The sequence below is a fragment of the Pundamilia nyererei genome, unplaced genomic scaffold (genome assembly GCF_000239375.1).
Source record: "Pundamilia nyererei isolate P.nyererei 1_Seehausen unplaced genomic scaffold, PunNye1.0 scaffold00223, whole genome shotgun sequence".
In the NCBI taxonomy this organism is placed as follows: domain Eukaryota; kingdom Metazoa; phylum Chordata; class Actinopteri; order Cichliformes; family Cichlidae; genus Pundamilia; species Pundamilia nyererei.
The window spans coordinates 136,786-159,931 of NW_005187624.1; the positions used below are offsets into that span (position 1 = coordinate 136,786).

Sequence of the window (23,146 nt, forward strand, 5' to 3'; positions counted from 1 at the left end):
GGTTGGGGGAAGATGTCAAAGAGGGATGGAGGGTGGTGGGGCAGATAAAAGAGATAAGAGATACCAGTTCATCAAACCTGCTGCAAAATGCAAAATGATAAGACAAAACTCCTCCGACATTCAGTAAATATTATTGATTAATGATTGATTGACTGCATTAATACTGAATGTTTGGGGGCCCACATGTCTTTAGCCTTTATACTTAGGTTTCTCAAACTACTGCATTGTGAAAAACTGCATGCATATCCAGAAAACTGATGAGAAATAAGATATTTGTGTGGAGGACATTACAGGACAACTAAAAGCACAGAAAGCTATTAGATCGGGTGAACGATGCATGTAGTGCATCAGTTTCAGCAGGAGATGCAGACCAAATGCTCGTTTCCTCTTTCCTAAATGCTGCATGCAGCCTAGTGCCTGCCTGCCTGGTAACACACGCTCTGCTGTTTCATCACTTCCCAAAAGTTCCGTGGATGCCCACCAAATGCCAACACCAACAGGCAATGCTCCGGTCACCTCACTTTGGCAAGACTTTTGAGGTTTGCTTTTCTAGGTGATTTATTTAAGCCACTTTAACTCATTAGTTTTTTTGGATGTATGAAGAGCAGTTAATCATATGAGGCCTAGAGTGTTGGTTGAAGCCATTTGACAAAAGCTTACAAGAACACAGGAAGTGTGAGAGCAAAAACACAATAAGCCATGAAACCCAGTAGGAAAACTCTGCCTTTTCCCCCTTTGTTTTCAGTCTGACACTTTGGAAAAATACTCTCAGACTAACAAAAAAAAAAACAAAATGGCAAAAGCAAACTTGCAAGGGCCTCAGCTGTAACACAATAGTTGTAATTGTCCAGGCTTATCAAGAAAAGGCAAGAAGGACCAATATTTCATACAAGGGAAAAACCCTGTAATCCAGCAGACTTCTACAGAGCTTGCCAGGGAAAGGCAGCTGCTAACATGCCACGGTTTCTTCCCACCACCTGACGAAACTGTTAATGTGTTTATTTGCGCCCGCAGATTTTTGAAGCCGAGATGTAAATCTGATGCTTCATCATGAGTGCAAAATCCCCATTATTTGAGTCACGCAGACTCCAATGGGAAACTTGAGCTTTGAAGGCACTTGGTAAAGTGCGACTGAACTAAGGACAAGAACGTTAAGCATGTGGCAGGGTGTGATGCAGGACTAATTCAGGTGCCGGGGGTCACCAGACGCCTTTTTATGCTGTGCCAGCAACCTCCACCTTCATTTAGAGCCAGAGTTTCTTCTGCTTCTTGCTAGGAACTATTTGGGATTTTCCTGAAGTTTGCATTCTCAATAAAACTCAAATGATGTAGTGCACTGGTCCGTCAACTTTTACCGTTTTTCAAGTAATGAAAAACGCTTTCAGACCAAAGGAAAAGCACATGTGAGATGACCCATGTCATAATCCCAAGTTGTTCCTGCAGAGACATGTGACAAAGGCAAGGAGTTTTACAAGCTATTGTCTCTGCACTGATCACTTAACATTGACAGGGCTGGTCAGTATAAACAAACTGTGAATGATGCACAGCGACCCCCTCGCTTCCCTTCTAATTGAGACTCGGACTGTTTGGAGTTCAGAGGTTACTGTCAGTGTTCACATTGTTCAGTAAATAACCAGCAACGGCCAGATCTGAACGAGCTGTCAGGGGCAGGCAGGATGGAGACGGGGGTTTGGTCGTGTCAGTCTAACCCCCAGCCTTCCTTCCTCAAACTGTTTTTCTGAGGTTTTATGTGCAGAGGCTAGAGCCAGTTAGAAAGCTGTAAAAATGTCCTCAGATGTTGATGGCTTTTCAAGCCCATGTGACTGCAGATGTGACAGGCGCTGCATTGGGATTTGCAGTCCCTTTCTCAGGCGTCTGCTTGTTTTAAGCGATTCAAGTGATTTTAAGTGACTGTGTTACTCAACTTGTGGTGACTGCACTTTGTTCACTTCAGTTTTATTTATGTAGCGCCAAATCACAAAAACAGTCACACCAAGGCATTTAATACTTAAACCCCAACCAATCAGATGATCCCCTATGAGCAAGCGCTTGGCGACCGTGGGAAGGAAAAACTCCCTTTTAACTAGAAGAAACTTCAAGAACAACCAGGCTCACGGCTGGGCAGCCATCCACTGAGAGCAGTTGGGGGTGAGGACACATGGAAGACTGCCTTTGTCTGCTGTCATGGAAAGTAGCTTTCAGATTTGCGGACTTAAAATATCCACGTTACTTCCGGAATCCTGGTTTTGTGTTTAGATTCCTTCAAATACGCCTCACACTGTGAACAGACAACTAGACCTGGACAAGTTTGATCAGTAACAGACACAACCCCTTCTAGATTCTGTACCGCCCACCAGCCTCCCTCTATTCCCGCCTCCTCCTCTGAACACACCTGTATTTTATTGCAGTAACTCCATTTCAGACATGACGACATGACACGCACCCCCTTCAACAATACCACACCCCTGACCTCTGTCGCGACCGGGTCACAGGCAGAAAGGACATGGAAAGCAAAGGGCTGGAAAGAAAATCATAGATGCTGGTATGAGAATAAAAGGAAGACAAAGGTTTAATGGGTTTGTAGAAAGGCAGAGTGAGGGAAGTCATAAGTCAGGGTGCAATCAGAGGTCCTGGTTGTAAACCATCTGGCAAGACAGAGATGAAGAAAAAGAGAGCAAAAGCAAATGACATCTCCTAGAATGCTGTGGATCAATCATGGAGCTGGCCCCCTCAGCTTTATAAATGTAAGCTTGGATTCTGTCACATCTGGAGCTTTTGGAAAGGAGGGTGTTAAACTGTTTATAACCTGATCACTTGACTTGGATTGCAGACAAACTGTAGTGTCAAGTGGCCTGCATGTGTGTGAAAACATTATGCTTCCACGTACTGCAGGAAATGAAAGATGAGAGAACCATTTGCACATGGGGATGCACATCTCAGAGCGGATCTGTTGTCAGGGGTGCAGCAGATCCCTTTCTGTTATTGTTTCAGTGCATTAACAGGTCAAATGACTTAAGTTTTAAGGTATGTGACCAAGTCGCTGTGGAGGGGTTTTTTTGTAATTTTTTTGGCCATTACACGATGAATGGCTCAACATCTCATTGAAACTACCATGGGCAACTGCGGCCTGATATCATGCCATTTCTAACCTCTCGGTGTTATATTACAGGCTGCAGAAGGAAAACTGACGAGAAGCCAGTGAGAGATTCCCACCGTGAAATTACAGCCAGGAGATCTTCATGGCTATGAGTGTTGGCAGCTTTCACTAGTGCCGTTTTTTATGTTCTGGAAGTGATTTTTTTTTTTTTTAAACCTTCATCTGGATCATACGGCTACAAAACACTCTTATTTATTTGAGTATTTTCTCGAGCATCAAATACAGGAAACAAGTGTTATTTTTGCAATATTTCCAGCATAATATGGGGCTGAAAAATATCACTGCAAATGTGAAATAATGAAATCAATTTTCCATGAGACATGCATTGGTTACATGAAAATATTATGTGGTGTGTGGGCAAGGGGGGAAACATTCGGTGGGGTGGCCAGAAAGACTCCAGGCATAGTATCAAATCATTTCTCTCTGCTATGGTATGGCAAATCAGACATGCTGATTTTTTTTTTTTAATATATACATATATAGTAAGAGTTGCCATGACAACATATGTTTCCACTCATAAAATATTACCACTTCTCCCCTTTCTCAAACACATAGACTGGCTCAATCAGTGTTTGTTTGAACATTTTGTAAACATTTAGCACCGAGTAGCGCCAAAGAAAAAGCTAAACTACATTTAAAGTAATAATCTGGGACATTTTCATATAATCACATATATCTATAAACAAATATTTTCTACTCTATTAATGACTGACATAACGCGAAGCGATCCGTGCTCGTGACTTGTGGTTGGTAATTCTTTCCCAGGAAACCACTTGTGTGTTATATTTCTGACAGCAGATGAAGAGCGAGCTCTGATCATAATCAAGGATAAATGAATGAGTGCTACAGTTCTGCAGTATGCTTGACTGAAGCCTAATAGAAGTATAGAGGAGGAATGAGCTCATGCAGCAAATAGCACAGACTATCTTGAAAGCCACGCTGGAAAATTAGTAATAAAGTTCTTCATAAACACTACTGTTACTTCTTGTTAGATTCTCACCTTTGCAGGCTCGCCTGTGGGTGATTGGTCTGGCCATGTCCCTGTAGAAGCCCTCCTTGCAGTAGTGGCAGTGGCGTCCTGCGGTATTATGGCGGCAATTCATGCACACCCCGCCACTTTTCCTCCCTGACAACTTGTACAACTCCATGTTGAATCGACACCGGCGGGCGTGAAGGTTGCAGTTGCACGCTGCGGAGGGAAAGAGCAAAGCCGTTATGGTATCGGCAAGGGTGAGGAGGATAGATGCAAAAGTTTACAATAACTTCTCAGTATTTATCTTAGGGTTCAAACATAAATTTAGCAGGCTGAAATGTTCACATGGAGCATGCTCAGCAGTAAAATATATCCTTACTGGTGGGGTATGTATATCAAAAGAGAGCTGGGAAAGATTTTCAAGTAAGGCAGTGTAATAATAATAATAATAATAATAATAATAATAATAAGTGGTTTATAATCTATGCTGCATCTGTGGGCTTGGCTGCTATTCCAGAACTCATCAATCAAAAGTGATATTTGCAGAGCTCATTTTCCCCATTTCATAATTAATGAATTCGGCTTCTCTCAGCCCATTAGTTATTAATCACTGGAAAGAGAGACATTAATTTCATGAATCACTGATGAGTAAAGACTTCTTAGATCTATTAAAAGCGAGACCAAATCAGATATAGGAATGGGCTCGAGCTAGCTGTCTTCTAAATGAGGCGAGCAGGATATATGGGACATGTGAGGGGTGGTTATAGCTCTCCCAGTTACCCTTGAAATCCAGCTGGTTCCTTAATGTCTCTTTTGCTCACAAGTCTTTTCCGTTGATTCCTCAGCATAAAACTGCGTTCACCAACTCTGACATTATTGATAAACTCTTTTCATTATCTAAACGTGGGGGTTTTGCATTTGAGAAGCCTAATGAGAAACCCACACTTCTTGCTTGTGTAAGACTTTGATCCAGAACTTCTGCTGGTTAAATCAAAGTCAGACCTGGGACCTGAAGACTTGGCCGTGGCTTCAAAGTCAACTGTCGCTGAGCTTAGCTTTAGCTCAAAGTTATCTGCAGATACATTTGAAAAGCGGTAAACAACAGCAGAGCTGTTTGAGTGAAAATGTCAACAGTTGTGGCAAAGCAGAAGTATTAGAGGATCACAACAGAAAGTGATATTCATTAACTTTAGTCAAACTGGAGAGGCTTCAAGGAAATAGATTTCACTACACAATAAATGTTTAGAATAAAACAAAAAGGATGTAGCAACAGAGACTAAGTTAAAACACACTGGGTGAGGGTAAGGCGCAGAAGCGTCAGTTACAGAAACATGTGAAATGTATATTTTCTGTCTTACCCACTCACTCCGTGTATACATGATCATATTTGCAGGGCTACAAGTTTGACACCATCCTCATGCCAGATGGATAAACATGAAGCTAGCGAGAACAGCCTCTTACGAGGGCCAAACACCTAGCCTGGCTCTGACCGGCGGCAACTAAATCTGCCAGCCCTCACTAATTAACACATTATATCTTGTTTGTTTGTAGAGCTATTTCTTGCCCAGGTGCAGTCACTTCATGAGGACACGTCACCACTCTGAAGTTGCTAGGCAAAAAGCCGAGCTACTAAGGTACTACGGCTGTGTATGAATTAAAGAGCATAAAAATGGTACATAACACACCTGCAACACCTGTAACCACAACATGGTACCTTTACACCTTTGTGTTGAGTAAGTAAATAAAAGTTTGTAAGAGCTTTTCCCAGACAGTATGTACAAATACATTGTACACAGACACAAAACAGTAAAATAAATAAGAAAATTAAGTAATTAAGTGCCATAATGGGCAATGAAAACAGGTAGTTTATAATCATCATCATCATCATCATCATCACTACTACTGAATAAAATTTTGTCCAACGTCACTTTTATGTTCTATGTATTAAACCCCCGCTTTTATAAGTTTAGTGTTTATATAAAGACCAATTAATAATTAATCATCTTTTAAATGACTCTGTCACTCCTTTAAAACAACAATGCTGTTCCAAAGATTTGGGAAATATCAATTTTTTTTATTTTCAATTATATAAATCTTTTCAGTAATTAAGTTTACTACTGACAAAATAAGAAACCAGTTGTAGAACACGTAACAAAATAAGTTTAAAAGTTCTAAGTTCGTAGAAAATGAGATCTCAGTACCCATTTCATTACAAATATGTAAAGGTGGACTATAAGTGATTTAGAAAAATAGAGATTTACGCAAACTGTGTTCAGAAACTACCTTAAAAACGACTTATAAGGGCCTTCCATAACGTCATGTCACAACTACACAGTCCTCATCTTCAACAAAGCCCCCCCCCCCCACTCCACTCCATGACCCTTTACTTCTTTATTTTTTGGTTTGAGCCTGTAGCTCTGTAAAGCTCTTAGCTATACATCTGAAAAAATACTACAATCAAACTAATGTTTAGTGTTGAATGGATGCAGTACACTTTACCCACTCTTGCCTGATCGGAAAACACTGTTAGCATGTTGCACAGCTAATCTGGCTACTATTTGCACGACCTGAGTATATACGCCTACTCACCAGCGTTGTGTTAGAATACAAAAGGCCAGAAAAAAATGCCTTTAATACTGAGACTGCGACAAGTGGGTATTTTCATGTCTCTTCATGTCCTGTAGTGCGGGCTAAACTCAGTTAGCCCGATTGTACATAAGTGGAAAATAAATAGCCATAATGCAAGTGATTTCAGAAATGGTAACTCTATTATGTGAAAATTTAGTGCAGCATTGCATTCTGTAAGACTCTTTCCTTGCTCTGGGTCCAGTTCTGGTTCAGACGTGTGGCTGAATTCTGGAGTTTTGTTACAAGACAGTGGGTAAGTCTATACTTACAGGATCTGGGCTTATGGCGGGAAACCAAAGTTCTTTTGCTTTACTTTTCCTGTTCTGAGATATCTATTGCAATGGCAGGAGAAGGCACAGCGCTGTTCCAGATAAGCTGCCACTGCCAAGGCCCCTATTTTATTTAAGGGAAACTTTATAAAACACAGCAAAGACTGTGTTTGTACAACCACTGCAGGATGAGAAATCCGTTTTGTATTTTAAGCTGACACTTGACATGCACATTCTTGAGAGATATGAGACTTAGATGAACTTATAATGATAATGGTATAATGTGTGACCTTTAAGACATATTTCCCAATAATTTACAGATGATTTTCATTTCTCTGCTCCAGCCAAGGTCAGTTCTCCAGTTCTATTAAGTTCAATGATCTGAGCTTTTTGCAATCACTTAAAGGACAACTTCACTGGAGGAGAATCCCTCAAGCGCAAATGTTAAGCAATAAGTACCCCGCATATGGTGAGCAATACATATCGCTGTCCACACTCAAAGGAAAGCCTGGCACCTGGTTGGGAAAGAGGCCAAGTCTCCCCCCGACCCACCCTCTTGCGGGCCCTGGAAGAAAAAGGGGAGCACATTCCCAGACTGTTTCCCAATTCCATCTGGTTATTATGTTGCCCAATTTGTATGGAATCCTCGAGCTAATGAAAATACTGTTTTATGTATAAATTCATATCAAGGCAGCGCTGTTTGTGTAGAGACCCTGCTGGATTTATTTGCTGTGCTTTCATACTCTGGAGAGTCCAAGATCAGAATTAATTCTCAACCCTGGAGAATTATCCAAAATGGAATATGAAGGCAGTGTTAGGGGAGCGGGGCAATTTAATCCTGAACAAAGTTTGAAAAATGAGTTCAAAGCCTTTTAACCCTTAGATGGCGAGATGGTTGGTCCCAGGTTTGAGTGGGAAAAACAATATACATCGACTGGTGAGAGACTCCCTGCATGTGTGTGTGTGTGCATGTGAAGATCTAAACAGCCTGTCCAACTTCTTCTAAGGGAAATGTGACAAAGAACACACACGTCACACTGAGTGGCTGGGGCTGCAGGGGTGGAAAGCGGGTGGGGGCATGGAGGTAGGGGTCTGTGATTGTGATCAAGCATCTCAGACACACACACAGCTGTGAGCACTTGTGACCATTAACACCTTGTAGCAGAACATGAAAGCGATGGATCGCGTTTTCTGCCCAGCTGAAGTACCAGCGGACCTCTTGGCATCCTCTAGATTTACAGCTGTGCAATAAGATCGGCCAACAAAGACCGGACTGAGCTTGGACACGCTTAAGTGTGGAGAATGTAAAAGAAAGCTCCAGAATTTAACCTTTAAATGATTTAGCATGTGTAGCTGCAAAGGATTTAACGACATCCAGACATTTTGTCACAGGAAGAAAGAATTGGAAAAAGTTTAGTATCTGACAGTAAAAGAACGACGCAAATGGGGATGGATGCAGAAAAAAAAAAGTGCAGGAGAAAAATGAACAAATCCTAGAAAATCAGCACTAAAAAAAAAAAAAAAAAAAAAAAAAAATTAAAAGCAAGTAGGTGTTTCTATGCTACCTGCATGTGGTTCTTTCCTACACTTCACACCCTGCGTGCTGTTAACTCAGAGCTACAGCTGCCCCAAAGATCCTGGAATGTTTATGGGTTTGTTTTGAAGTGCCTATGCACGCACGCACGCACGCACACACACACACTCCACCTCCCACCAAAATGCCACCCCCTACCATCATCACCACTGCACACCCTCTCAAGGCTCAGCGGGGATAACTGAACTCTGTTGAAGACCATTTTTCAATTCATTAACACATCAAAGCTTCCGTAGTAGTGCCGTGCATAAAGCCTCATTTTTATCTAAAGGAGGGGGGGGGGGAGGCATTTCAGTATTGGGGGAGGACTTCTGTGGGTGGCGGCAAAGTCAGCAAAGAGTCTGTGATCGCCCCCCAAAGTGAACGATTTTCCTCCGTGGGTCAGTGTCCAATTCGAGGATGCGTAAAGCTGGTTTCTCGTGTTGTCGTGGAAATCAAATAACAAACACAGGCTACAGGCTTGGCAAACGGAGGGATGCGGAGACCAAAATAAAGGGAGGGAGGGAGGAGGAGAACCCTTTGGAAAATTTTAGAGCAATGAATTGTTTCACCACACTGTCATCAAACCGAACGGTGCCAAGTGCAAAACTTTCATCTGCGGTTCTTGTTTCGACCCGGTACCTCCCCCCTACACAGTTCGTCATCTTAGGTGATCTGTGTTTTTCAAAACAAGAGGAAATATTTCGAGATCGAGAGGAAAAAAAAATTAAACACACACCACACCACCTAATTTCGGTTATTGTGTTGAGATGCCTCTACGAGGAAATGTGCTCCGAAGAGGTTCGCGTGTTGACTCGTCAAGTACGAATGACAAATTGGCCATTAAAGAAAATGCGAGCGTGTTTGTGAGTGCACCACACCTCTTGCATCCACTCCATATCTCCGGGATAAATCTAACCTCGATTTTCCTTCAGGCTGAACAAAAGCCAAGCCGTACGTATACAGTGAGCACAGCCAATTGATTTTGGATGCCTTTGCGAAACACAAATCCCATGGCTAAAATTGGTCCTTGAAAATTGGAGTGCGCTCACACCAACCACCTTTCCCCTCTTGGCCCATGCCACAGTCCAGACTTGCTTGCAGCAGCCCCCCTTGGGTGCTCTCTTCGCCTGGCCAAACAGGCTCTGCTATATGGGATGCTGCCATCATGTGTGTGTATGTGTGTATGCCAATGCGTGTGTGTGTGTTTGGGCCGAGTTCCACCTGGCTGCTCCAGCCACCTGCTCAGGGCACCAAGGGGAACACCCGGTTAATTAGCTCCTTATTATAGCCAAGCCAGTGTACAGTGTGGACACACACACACACCCACACACACACCAGTGATAAGTGCCTCAAGAGGTAATAACTGCCCACAAAATAATATGGACTGAGGGTAAAAAAAAAAAAAAGTCATAAGCAGATGTAAGCTCTGCTGGATCTGTAGACTCTACTGAGCTGTGGACATCAAGCTGAGACAATGACTTAAAGAGTCAGAGCTGAGGACTAACAGGAAATCCGGCTGGGTGCATTACACACTCGGTACAGTATGCAAGAGCTTCTGCCTCTGTAACAAAGCCACATTAACTCCATTTGTCCCCCCCACCCCCCCCACACACACAGACATCTTTCAATTTCAGATATGATACCACGTCTCAGACTTCCCCTCCCTCTGATGGGTTCTGTGGTTAGCCTCACACCGCTGGCTTAAGAGCAAGCTCTCAGGAGCCCTTTTGAACTTAAGAGTCCCCTTAATACCTCTGCCACCCCTCCTCTCTTTTTACTTTCATAAGACCCCATCTCAAATGCTGGTCGCTCGTCTCTCCTTTGCTCGTTTCCTGCCTTGGCCCTCGCTCTCGTCCACCTTTTTCCTGCATCTCCACTTTCTCTCTCTGGATGGCATCAGGCAGGGAGAGATTTTAACAAGATTAGTCTGGAGGGTTGCCAGGTTGGGGGCCTGGTGTCAGTGAGATTTGAGTCCTTAGCTCTGTTTCCCCTCACTGGTCCACTTCACATCCCTACATCGTTATCTCTGTCCTGCCACTGCCTTTGCTTTCCGTCTGTTACTTGCTCTTTTTTTCCTTGTCACAGTCAATAAGATGCAATCAGGAGAAGCAGCAGAGGATGTTGTGCAATCAAATCATCATGGAGAATCAGTAAGAACCAAGGTAAAGTGCAGCAGTTTTTACTTTTTGCCTTGACTCTTGGCACACACATGCATGATGTAGCCTCTGGGCATTGCACGAGATGCCCTGTTTGGGTTAGAAATAGAAATAGAAAGTGACAGATGGAACATACTGTGAAAATTCACCACCTTGGCCAGAGATGACAGCAGAAATGGTGGAGAACCGTGGCTCAAACCCCAATAATAGCTGAACATTTGAAGCGGCTTTGGAGTCGTAAAGGTGATGTTTAAATCAGCAGTGAGAAGCAGAGGTAGCCTGACTTACAGATCCGGTCTGTAAGATGTATTCATGGGCTGAACTTCCTCAGTGGAGATGGATGCAGTCTTCTTTTGACTTCACTTCAAATGCAGTACACAAAATGCAAACGATGCCAGCGACTGATTGCTTAGATCAGTCTATTTCCCCACCGTCTGAGTCAGGTATAGACATGAATGAAAACCTGTTAAAAGGGAGCTCATACTAAAACATACTTTCTTTTAATACCCTCTGAAACTTGTTGCCACCAGCAATACCGGCTGGCAGCCAAAATACTACTTCTTTCTTCTTCTTTTTCCAGGCAAGAGAACACAAACACTTGCAACAACATATGAAGAGGAAAAACATTACGAAATGACGAATTCAGCGATAGAAGGAGGAGGCTGATATCAGTGAGGCGAAATAGATGAAATACAAAACAGCAGGCGTGAGTTTGTCCAGGCAGAAGAGGGAACACTGAAGTGTGTGCTACAACGAGGACAGAGAGCAAAGACAACGCTGGAGGTGAAGGGCACCTCAGGAGGTGATTGCTACCATCTGTGGGTGAGAGTTGATGTGGGCCTGGGAAAGCAGGGTGGGCACACACACTGCAGCTCCACCAGTTTGCTTTGGCACCGGGATGAAATGCTACATCACACTTCCAGATTACATGTGGCTCTCACACATGCACAGACGCGAGGAGATTCGTACGCACACTAACGCGCACTCCCTTGGCCTCGGGCAGCCGCGGAGCATCCAGCATTTTAACCCGGCTGACATTAAGCACTGTTATTTGACACTTTGCTCTCCTGAACGTTTGTTTAACCGCGCTTCATTCTTGCCAGGAAGCCTTTATGGGTGGCTTTACCGAATGAGAACTGCATCAGTCCCTTGCGGGTTGGCCACGAACCAAAGCTGCAATACTGACAGAGGGAATAAAAGCAAAGAGCAAAGCTTACAGTCAAAGTGACCAAATCCTGCTGTCCTAAAGGGCCTGCTTCAAATTCTTAAAGCGCGCGCACCCCACCAAAACAGAATTCAGAGGCCTAATGTTATGTTTGTTGGCCTCGCCATACCATAACTCTCGTGTCTCACGCTAACTACCCCAGAGGCATGATTTTAAAAACAACATTCTGCGGCTGTGTAATTATTTGAAAGCACAGGAGATTTCTTTAAAAAAAAAAAAAAAAAAAATCACTTTCTTTTGCTCACCAACCCCCACACCCCCTCAACAAGCACACATACAAACAAAAGTAACTGAAGCATCGTTTCCCCCTTTGCCTCCATGGCAAAGGCAGCGGAGGTCACTTAGTGAAATTAGGAAAATGGAACAAACATACATCCTTAGCCATCTATATTTAGCATCTTACTAAGATTCATTTCATAATGGCCTCTACAGTCAGATTAAAATAATAATAATTTAAAAAAAAAAAAGTTCAGCTGACCATGTTGTACCAGTTTAAGGTACCAAGTGCTCTGGTGATGTTAGCTTTTCATTTCAAAATAAAAGCACACAAACGTTGCTCATCTGTGAAATCAGTCGCTGATGCATCTTCACGCATACTGTGCCATGCTTTCATGTGTGGGATGTTTAAGAATGAGGTCATTTCTAACAAGTAAGTTTCTAAAAAGTGTCTTGATGAATCTGCTCCATGACTGGAACGCGGGCCTGACCTCTGCTTGGCCTTGGCGGAGGTGAAGGCGGAGGAGGGGTGCTGTGAAAGGATGGAGGCCTATTTTGAAATTCTAATAAGGATTGAATAACCATCTGCCCCTTGTCAGTGAGAGAAATGAAAAGGTGGAAAAAGAGATATAAAAAAAAAAGAGGAAAAAAAAGCGGCGAATTTGCGCTTCTGTGGTCTTTCAGAGTTTCCAGCTCTGAAAGCTTCATCAGAGTAATGGTTCTGAGCATGTGTTGCTGGCCGGCCTCTTGCTTTGACACCACTGCTGGATCACACTGCTTTCCCTAAGAAACCCATCTGTCAATGTCCCCCTAATTCCAGCTAATAGTTTCCAAAAAACATAAGCTGAGCCCACAAAAAGCCACAAGCCCCCTGAAAAGCTTGAGAGGGTTTGTGACAAGACTCGCAAAAATCTGTCCGTTCTGCTTCTCCTTCCTCTTCCGCTGTAAAAGTCACATTTTAATAAGACCACTGTTTCATTAGTGAAGCAGACATGATCTAATAGCATCTACGTATTATATAACAGCTAATAACTTTTTTCAGAGGTAATAACTAATTTGTGGGATTTCCTTCAGGTGATGACATGGCCTGAGGTATAACGAGAGTCTACAGTGAAAAGGTCTTTGACTGATTGGTTGTTTAATTTCAAAATTAAACCCTCTTGTGCAGAAAAAAAGAAGAATACCATATCATTCATTCCCTCCGTGGACCCAGTGTGTCAAATTTCCTACTCAAAACATTCAACACCATGCCCAAAGACGTCAGCAGAGCAGAAACACTCGGCTTTCGCTGCTAACCGCAGCTCACCTGCATTTCTGGCAAATCAGACGAAACAGCAGTTCAATCAGTCTTTAAATGACTTCCCTGTTTAATGCATACCAGCGCGCCTGGCTCAACACTGGAAGCAGATCTGGCTCGGTGGGCCACTGGGGGATGGATGGTGTCTGGCCCCGAGCTCGCAGCGTCCCAGCAGTGCTCTGGACTTCCTGCAGGTTGAGTACAAATGAGGGAGAGGAAGGGCTGGAGAATAGAGCAGCTTGTTGTTGCAGCCAAACAGGGCCGAGACGGCTGTGGACACAGCCAAGAACAGAGAGCTACGAGACCATAAATTATCATCTACTCAGGATGTCACATTGTCGTTGACTCCACAAGAGGGCTCTTCATCTTACGGTGCGACTTTGGCAGATTCAATTTATGGCATGATCTAGTGTCTCATATTTTTAAGTTAACATAAAGTATTTACATTACGAGACCGGCCACGCCAGCAGAAAAGCCCACACTCCATCACAACCACTAACCAAATAGCTCTTATCCATCTGTTTCCTTATTCTCTCCTGTGGCTCGGACGCCGAGCAGATAAATCACAGATTTTTCCATCATGTCTCCCTCAATACAAACAGACACAATCCTTTACGAGGCTGCCCTCTCCGACTACTACAGCAGGGATTTGTAAACCAATGTCTCGAGGCAGGATTCATAGAGAGGGAGGCGGCAGATGGGCGTGTGTGCGCATGGCTTGTGTCTGGAGACGCTATGCGAGTTTGCCAAGAGCACAGACAGAAATCCTGGTGCGGGGCATGTCGAACATTTAGCAAAACCCAAGTTCTGTTGGAGGCGATGTTCACGTTGTGCATGTTAAGATTTAAGTCAAGACCGATAAGACCAAAACCTTGCACAACATTTAAAAGGAACTTGAAAGGGTAAAAAAAAAAAAAAAAAAAAATCAGCCAAGAGGCACATAATTTCTCAAGAGCCGACTCGGCTTCAGTGGCAGGGTGCAAAACAGCTTTTGATGTGGCTCCAAATCTGCCCACTCTGAATTCCTCATTACCCACAAACCACCTCCCAATCAGCTTAACTCCGTCACCCCTGCACGGAGGATCGTGACCTTTCAGACTCTCCCTCCAAACCCAAACAACCCCAGGACCTCTTATGACACCTAAGGGACTCCTCCACTATGTAACTTACCACTCTTACCCCCCCAATCAGTTTGTGTAACGTCTCAAAAAGAAAAGCAAGCAGAGAAATCGACAAGGCACGGCAGCATATTTTTTTCTTAAGGGGCTTTATTTATACACTGAGAAGCCTCTTTAAAAGGCCCTCCTGCTACTTTAAGAATATTTTGGAAGTGGTTCCAGTGGAATAGGCTGTAAAAAAAGAAGAAAAAAAAGCTTGTGGAACGTGAAATTAGGGACAACTGGGACTGGTTTGTTGGCAAATCAGGATGTGTGATCAGGTATAGCGTGCGACTAGCAAAGACCTTTAACTGCCCTGTATCAACACCGGGATTAGGTCATCGTAGTTGGCCCGTGGAGCCGGGCTATTTAGGCCAGAACTTCTGGGTAAAAGTGACATATCAATCCCACAGAGATGAGATCTACGGAAAGCGGGCGTAACACTTCACAAACGGCTACGGGACATTTGAAAGAGGGCGTGCGCAAAAGTACGAGGGCGAAATCACTCAGGGATTGACAGGATATTGTTACAGAAATGTGTGCCTGCATCTGTGAGCCGAGAAAGCGAGGGCGTCGAGGAGGAAAAGCCAAAAGTAAGGTTGAAATCTCCCGTGTCAGTTCTAAGTCCAGTCTAAGGCTAGAACGGCCTCGCTTCTCTGGCTCTGTCACTCTCTGCCCCCTTTAAACAGATCTGGCTCTGTTCAATGCTAAATATGAACTCAGGCCAGCTCACAGGGCAATTACAACATGTTAGAAAAATATACGGAGCTTTTCAATGTTCTGCTCCTGTTTCTCCCCCCTCCTTCTCTGGCTGTAATTTTATTTCATAAAGGTTAAAGCAGGGACAGTGGTTTCTAATATGGTTTTATTTTGCTACGCTAACACATTTTTATGACAAGCAAAATTGACCTGAATTGAGTTCAACGTAAGTCTATTCACACCAACAGAAGAACGCTGTAAAAAAAAAAAAAAAAAAAATTATATATATATATATATATTTGTGTGTAACCACCAAAGAAACAGCCACACATTAGAGGATGAATCCTGATAAAAACGCTAATGTGACATGTAAGCAAGACCTTTGTACAGCCATAAAATTGGTGTCATAGAAAGGCCTAATCCTATACAAAGGTAATCCACTTACATTACAAAAATTGCCACAGAAATTGCCATGATTTTTCTTGGCATGCTTTCAGAGCATGTCTGGATGACTTTTACTGAGTGTGTCGTGAGGTGACGGCAAACGCTGCCAAATAACATTCTTGGAAGTCTTAGCCGTAGCCGTGTGCCAATGAGTCGAGCTGTTGTCATCCACTGTTTAGACTTGCTTGTGCAAAACAATTTTTTCCTTTTTTAAATAGACAAGTTCAGGATGTAGTTGAGTGCAGTAGCCCTGTTTTTCTCTACTGGAACAGTAAATGCAAGAGGCTGATGAGAAATGAAAGGAACGTATGGGCTTGTGTTTTGAGAGACATTGCCAAAGTTGTCAGCGCACAACTCTTCACCTGTATAAACAACATAATGTTCTGGCAACATCATTAATTACTCTTATGACAGTCAAACACGGGTCTTCCAAGTCATATTTATCCTTTTCTACAGCTCACTCTTTCTCTGTGTTGCTTCTGTATAAAATCATTTTTGGTGCCCTCTCAGTTCAGCTCACGTCCTGAAAATAACTGTGCCGTGAAAAGACGCAACAAAACAGAGACATAGACAAACATTGAAATTTTCAGGCATTTCCTAATTTTCATCTGCTCAGCTAAGACATGCAATCAGAACTTTAGATGCAGCCACTGTTGCACTGATGTTTGCGCCACAGTGTTGTTCAAATTCAGACTTTTTTATGATTGTCTGCAACCTGAAGTAATGATCCCATGCAATATCCAGATTATATCCACGAGATATCTAGAGCAGAAAAACTAAAACATGGTTAAAAGCACATAACGGATGACAGATAAGAAGAGAGACTTACGCAGACATTCATTGGCCTCGCGAGCATTGGCCCTCTGCCAAGGTCGGTCATAGTGAAAGGGCTTGCAGCGGTCACATTCAGGTCCCTCCGTGTTGTGTTTGCAGTCACACACCAGTTTACCTTCCTTGTCTTTCAGACAGCGTGAGGCATGGCCGTTGCACTTACACCTCCCGCCCACCTGGAAGTCTCCCACTGCATAGAAATAAGTTGGGAGTGTTGATGTCACTGCCATGGGGTCATCATCCCTCCCTCCAGTGTTGCCTCCGGCCCCTAGTACCAACTCCCGGGGCATCTGCGGCCGGCTAAAGACCACACGGATATCAGTGACGGTGACCCAGTCCTGAAGAACTGGGCTGTTGTCAAAATCTTTACCAGAAGGCCGTCCATCCAGAGTGCTGAAAGCTATAAGCCCTCCAGACAGCGGGTAAAGGTCAGTGTGACCATCTGTGCAAAGAGCTTCCTGCTCATTCTGCTTGGTGATGGTTGCTTTGTTGGGTCGGTTGTACATGCGGCGGCACTGCGAGGAGTAGAACTGGTAGGGCATCCAGCTTTTGCCATAGTCCATGCTTTTGTATATGGCCAGGGACTCGGGTCGTGGTGAACAAAACTGCAGGCTGACGTAGGTAATCTCAAATTTTTTACCCAGCGAAAGGGTGAGAGTCACATTGTACGGAGAGGTGTTCAGATTCTCCGACTGCCAGCAGGTGAGGTTGTGGGCCGAGTTGAGGTCGGTGAGGTAGGAAGCCGGGTGGGCACGGCGAGGGTCGGCTGCGTCACAGATTTGGCACGTGCGTACAGAAGGCCGCTCGTCGCCCCGCTCCACCACGCTACAGGAACGGGAGGGAGGTCGGCCACACACGCTGGAAACCATCACCTCCTTGCCGAAGGCAGCATTGATAAACTCAGGGATACACCGGCGTGCTGCACCGGTGTCATCATAGCAGGGGTCTGGAGGAGTCTGCTGTCCTGTGAAGGGATTAGCGGCACTGTGGGTGAAGGTTGAGCATGCCAGGAGGCACAGGCCCAGCAGGTACCTCCAAGGTTCCCTCATCCTGCTCAAGGGGCCTGTGTTTGGATGTCTATGTGCAAGGATGAGGGTATGTGTGTTTTCCCAAGTGTGTAAACTGAGTTTCTGCGTCGTTGCACTGATGTGTCAGTGTGTGACTCCCCCCCCCCGTGAGTGTGTAATTTGTGAGTCAGTGGAAGAAGAGTGTCTGAGCTCAGTGACCCTTCGCTTCAGGCTGACCAGAGCCTTTCCTGTAAGAGAGAGAAATAAACACAAGGGTCAATGTCATCGACATATTTTACCATAACAGGATAGAAAATGGAAAGTGGCATTGATGTACTGCATAAAAAACAAGCAAACAAAAACCCAATGTTGTGTATCTTTAAAACCAAATTATACTTCCCCTTATAAAGGAAATTAAATAAAATCTTTTACATTGTACGGCCACAAGTGAATGTTTTCATTGACTGAAAGCCTGTCAAAGGATCAGACAGATGAGGGGCCCGAGAGAGAGAATGTGACCATTTAAAGAGAGACATAAGTGACTGCAAGTAGCTGCATCCTGAATTTCAATGCCGGCCTCTCATTCACTACTCGAGTCCTACGCTATTCAGGTCAAAACTGGCCAAGCCTTCTGGTCATGCTTGAGCAGCATGGCAGAAGTCACCCCATAATCCCTGGTGGTGCGGCAGAGCAGTGAACCGTGTGTGACCCTGGTCAAAGCACTGCTGCAAGCGCTGGTCCTAGAAGGGGGGGGGAAAAAAAAAAAGACGGGGGGTGGATTCTACATACGAAGGCCAGGCTGTAGTTACTTGCTAATTTTTGAGGAATTTTACAGGAAATCAACCGTTGCAACGCTATTGTGACACAGTGCTGACCGCAAAGAAGGCAGCATTGTGTTTATTCGCTGAACCAGAAAATTCACCAAAAGTGATGGGTATTTGAGAAATGAACTCCACTTTAAAAGAACTTAGAAAGGCCTCAGTGTCTCACAGACTAAATCTATGGGTCAAGACAGGTACCTGGCTGGCTTCTTTCATAAGCTGAGTGCTTGACGAGAGGCCTCTTGGTCCCCGAGAAAGATCGAGGGGCACAAGGAGAAAAAGCCCCAGAGCAAAGAAAGCAGACAATAGAAAGAGATGTATATGGCCTGAGGTTTCTTCTTCCTTAATCCCCTTTTTACTTCCCTGGATGTCAAGTCTAGAAGAGCCTCATTTTAAAAGTGACAGCGGAGGGGTTGGGAAGGTACCTCAACCGTTTAAATTCAATTACAATGCATCACACCCACCTCCTTCTACCCGCACACTCTTTCTTATACTACAGAATCGTTCTTCATCTTTGTAGAACAAAAAGCTGCATCTGTGGCCAATCAAAAAAAAAAAATTGCAATTTTTGTGGATTTTGTCCATAGAAATCCTCAAAAAAAACAAAAACAAAAAATAACACCCACGTGTCCTAATAAATAGGATGCCTCTTCTGTGCTTAAACACCATTCAGCTGATTGTCAAGCATAAATTCAGATGCTTAGAAAAATTAATGTGATGAATATCGATATCAATCTCTGTCACGCATTACAGAGCGTAACCTGTGTGGTGTTAATTTTAGCAACATTAAGCAGGTAATTTTTTAAAGTTTTTTTATTTTCAGTATGTGTGTGTTATGGATACATGCAGGAGAACATTGGATACAGTTTTCACTCTTAAAGAAAAGAAGAAAAGTATGCTGTTAATAATTTTAAAGTAACAGGTACATTTGGAGTATTTGAAAGGAAAGGAGATAAAATATCATACAGGTGTTTTTCTATTTAAACATACAATGTCATAAGGGAAATGCAGTATCTACACAGTATTATAAAAGGGTTGTGGGCTGTATTATAGAGTATCCGAATGCCCCTATCTTAATGTGAAATTACATAGTTTGAGGTGCAATCGTACTCTGTTGTCCTTCTGTACCTACTGTATGTACAGTATGCATCACAACTTCAAATAAAAAGTTCAGAAAAATTACAGAGAACTTTTGGGACATGACAGCATAAGTTGTAGGATTTAGTATAAAGTGATATAGTGGGAAGTTCCCTATATGTGAGTATAGGGAAATACAACCTAACACATCTGAGATGTGAAGCAGACATTCAGAAATAATCTTCTTGGCAAGTTAAAGACCTCAGCATAAGAATAAAAACAGCACATTTCCTCTTACACTATGCACAGTGGATTGAGAGGATGGGTCTGCTCATTAATGACTGGACTAAGAGGTCTTGGCAGGATAGATAAGAACACAGATAGGTTGCATGTGTCTGCGGTCAGGGAGGTTAAAGTGGTTACACAGACGGGAGTTCATCAACCAAACGTACTCCATCAAAAGACCGGTCATGGTAAGGCTGGTGGGCTTGACACTCAGTGGGGAGGGCGCAGAGAGGCGGCCGATAGAATTAGCAACTCATTAGCATCCAGGCCGGGCTTCCATCAGAGGCATGCTCATCTGGGAAAATAAACTGTGGGGAGTCTCTGAAGGAGAGAGGAAATAGGAGTGGAAACAAAATAGGAAAAAGGTCTGGAAATTATCACAGGATTGAAGATTTTATGGGCATGTTTAGAAAGAGTTGGTGGGTGGACAGCAGACCAGAGAAAAATAGATGGCATAATCATACATAAGAGTTTTGGTAGGCAAGAAAGGAAAGGGACACGGGAAGGAGAGAAACAGTGAGGGGCACGACAGTGATAAAGCAGAAATGACTGGAGGGAGGGCAAGCAAGGACAGAGATGAATGGGAGCAGTAGGAGAAAGAGGGAAAGTGACAGAGATGGAGGGAGGGAGTTGAGGGAAGGACATAAAAATTGAGAGAGGGTGCAATGGAGGGGAGACAGATTAAGGTCTGTGTCTGGACTTTGGATGACTAAATATGGTGCGGCCCATGTGCCTGCCGGGACTCTGGTGCTGTCAGGCGCGTCTGACAGACGAGCGTGTAGGTTAAACAGAGACGGTACAGTGACACGGCTGTTTAATTCCACTCAGTCCGCCCTCCGAAACAGTTGCCAGCATGCACGAGAGACTTATCTCACTTCCACTAAAATCAGCCTTTTGGTATTTTTAATCTCTGCTATGACATCAGCACTGAGGTGTAGCAGGTTGACCTTTTAAATACTAAGAATCTGTTTCAGCAAAAAGTTATCTGCCTGTAGCTTTGGCCGTGTGTTTAACAAGCTACGACTTCCCCTCAGTGGGAAAGATTTAGCCTCTCATTAAATGTGGTTCAAGTAGCAACAGCTGCAGTCCAGTGTCTCCGTCTTTCTGATTAAGACGACGAATCCCACACAGAAATGTTGGGTTAGCGAGGAGAGGCTGCAGCTTTTAAAGAGAAACAAAAAGACTTGCAGATTTGCTTACATTGTTCTAGTAAAGAGATATTCTTATTGTTGTGGGAGAAAATAAAATCATGCATGCAATATTTTTACATTATGATTCCTGCCAAGAGTTAAATGAGATGATTAAAACCACTCTCGTTCAAGTGAGTGTAGCAGTTATCCTGGCTCTGTTTAAGTGTTGGAAAATCTGGCTGCCACGTTGCCCAAGCTCACTAATTAATTACATTTGAGTGTAAAGATGTTACATTTAACCTGAGGGTAATGCATCGCTTCCCATGTTGATCTCCTATAATAGCTACGCTTTTGCATTTCACGTTAAAGTTGGCCTGCTTGCAAACCTACTGGCATCATTTAAGTGAGAAAAAAAGAAGTAATTTTAAATTGATTAGCTGGTCGAAGTGCGGTGATAAATACAAACTGCATATTAGGCAAATTGTCACAACAACATTCCTCTGTGGCATAACGGCAATGAAAATCCTGAATGTGCAAACATGCTTTGATCCCAAATCCTGGGCTGTGGCAGTGTTAAATTATTTGCTTATTAGTAATATAGACTCCTTTGGAACAAAGGAATGAAAATAATATGGGGCTTTTAGAGTGAAAGCCCTCACTCTCCCCCTGCATAGCATGTTTTTAAAGATTACTCAGGCCATTTGGCAGTCGGAAAAGATCCAGCGGTTTAAAAATCAAACCAGTGAGCCCAATTAAGGAAGGCTGATGATGAGGGGCAATGGGAAAGGAAATTAGATTAAAGAGATGTGGGCGACGAATAGAGGGAGCAGAAATCCAGGAAGACAGACGAGAGAGAAAGGCAGGAAGAGAAGAACAGGAAGATGACAGGGTGGTCTGGTGGTTTCAGCGGAGACATTCCTGGGAACGTTTTTTCAGCTTCTCGCTGTCACCGGGAGATCATCCCATGTTGAGTTGTCTCTCTTTCAAGCGTGGGCGCCTCTGTCAGAGTTCACAGATTAGGAAAACAGAAGTGGCTGAGAGGCTTTATTTGGCTTGGGTGAAGAGGAGGGCGCCAGGGGAGGTGAGGATAGGAGAGGGACCAGCTGAGCCACTTTGTATCCCAACTGGGAGCCGTTCCTGCTGTTCTGGAGCGACGGTGTGCTGGCTGCACTCAAAGTGGGACTGAATGGAGGCCTTCTGCGACGACCGTCTCAGATGACAGCAAGCTGGGGTCCAAATTGGTACCCTGCTAACCCTCCAGCCTGCTGTATAGTAATCCCTAATGGGGTTATTACCGGCTGCCTGGAATCATGATGGGATTTTTAATAGGCTAACAACAGGGCTACCTCCATTCTCATTATCAGCATGGAAAGATACACTGTATGAATATTACACCGCTGAACAGGAAAGCAACAGGAATCCCCTACATCTACTCCATCCCCTCAATCTTATCCATTAATCAACTACTAGTGTTCTATTTCAGATATCAGGAAGTAGTCACGTTTCACAAGGTTTATTTTAGCTTTTGTGCCACACCTAATAAATTATTAATTGATGCCATTTATGAGAGAATAACATAAATTTATATATTTGAGAAAATGGAACCGGCCATAAATGACAGTTCTGATTAATCATGAATCACATCCCTGTCCACTTTGCACCCACAGACAAACACACACACACACACCTGAAAGATAAACAAACTTGTCCAGACCAATCAACATGACTGACAGGTTTCAGGTAACAGGGGTCAGATATTATCAGCCTGAATCCCACTTAAGGATGTCCATCTCCACGGTCATGAAGATCCTACCATTGGTGTGTGTGTGTGTGTTTGTGTGTAAGTACGTGAGGGTGAAGGAAAGTCTGAGTACCTCACTAGCATTCATTAGGCACTGAAGAGGCAGGGGGAGGGCTGAGGAAAGAGGGGTGTAACCTCACAGCTGAGGGTGTCATTAGCACGGGGATCACTAACAAATTTTTAAAGCCTGCTTATGTCTCCTCAGAGGGTGTGTGTGTGTGTGTGTGTGTGTGTGTGTGTGTGTGTGTGTGTATATAATGTGACAAATCCTCCAATTCCAACCTTCAAAACTACTCACCATCACCTTACTGCTATATCAAACTCCTGTAGCTAAAGCCAAGTCCATGAGATAGTACTGGCTGTTTCTAGGATAACACAAAGCCGTTTCAAAGTGTCT

General features: G+C 43.7%; 1 protein-coding gene across 1 annotated transcript in view; it reads right to left on the minus strand.

Moving 5' to 3' along the window:
* ntn2 (netrin 2) overlaps nucleotides 1-23,146 on the minus strand; it is a 41,296-nt gene that overhangs the window by 13,292 nt on the left and 4,858 nt on the right. The window contains exons 2-3 of the mRNA XM_005748521.1: nucleotides 16,627-17,883; nucleotides 4,158-4,346 (exon numbers count right to left, since the gene is read on the minus strand). Coding sequence (XP_005748578.1) covers nucleotides 4,158-4,346; nucleotides 16,627-17,677 — 1,240 coding nt within the window. The 5' untranslated portion in view covers nucleotides 17,678-17,883. The remainder of the gene's footprint in view (nucleotides 1-4,157; nucleotides 4,347-16,626; nucleotides 17,884-23,146) is intronic.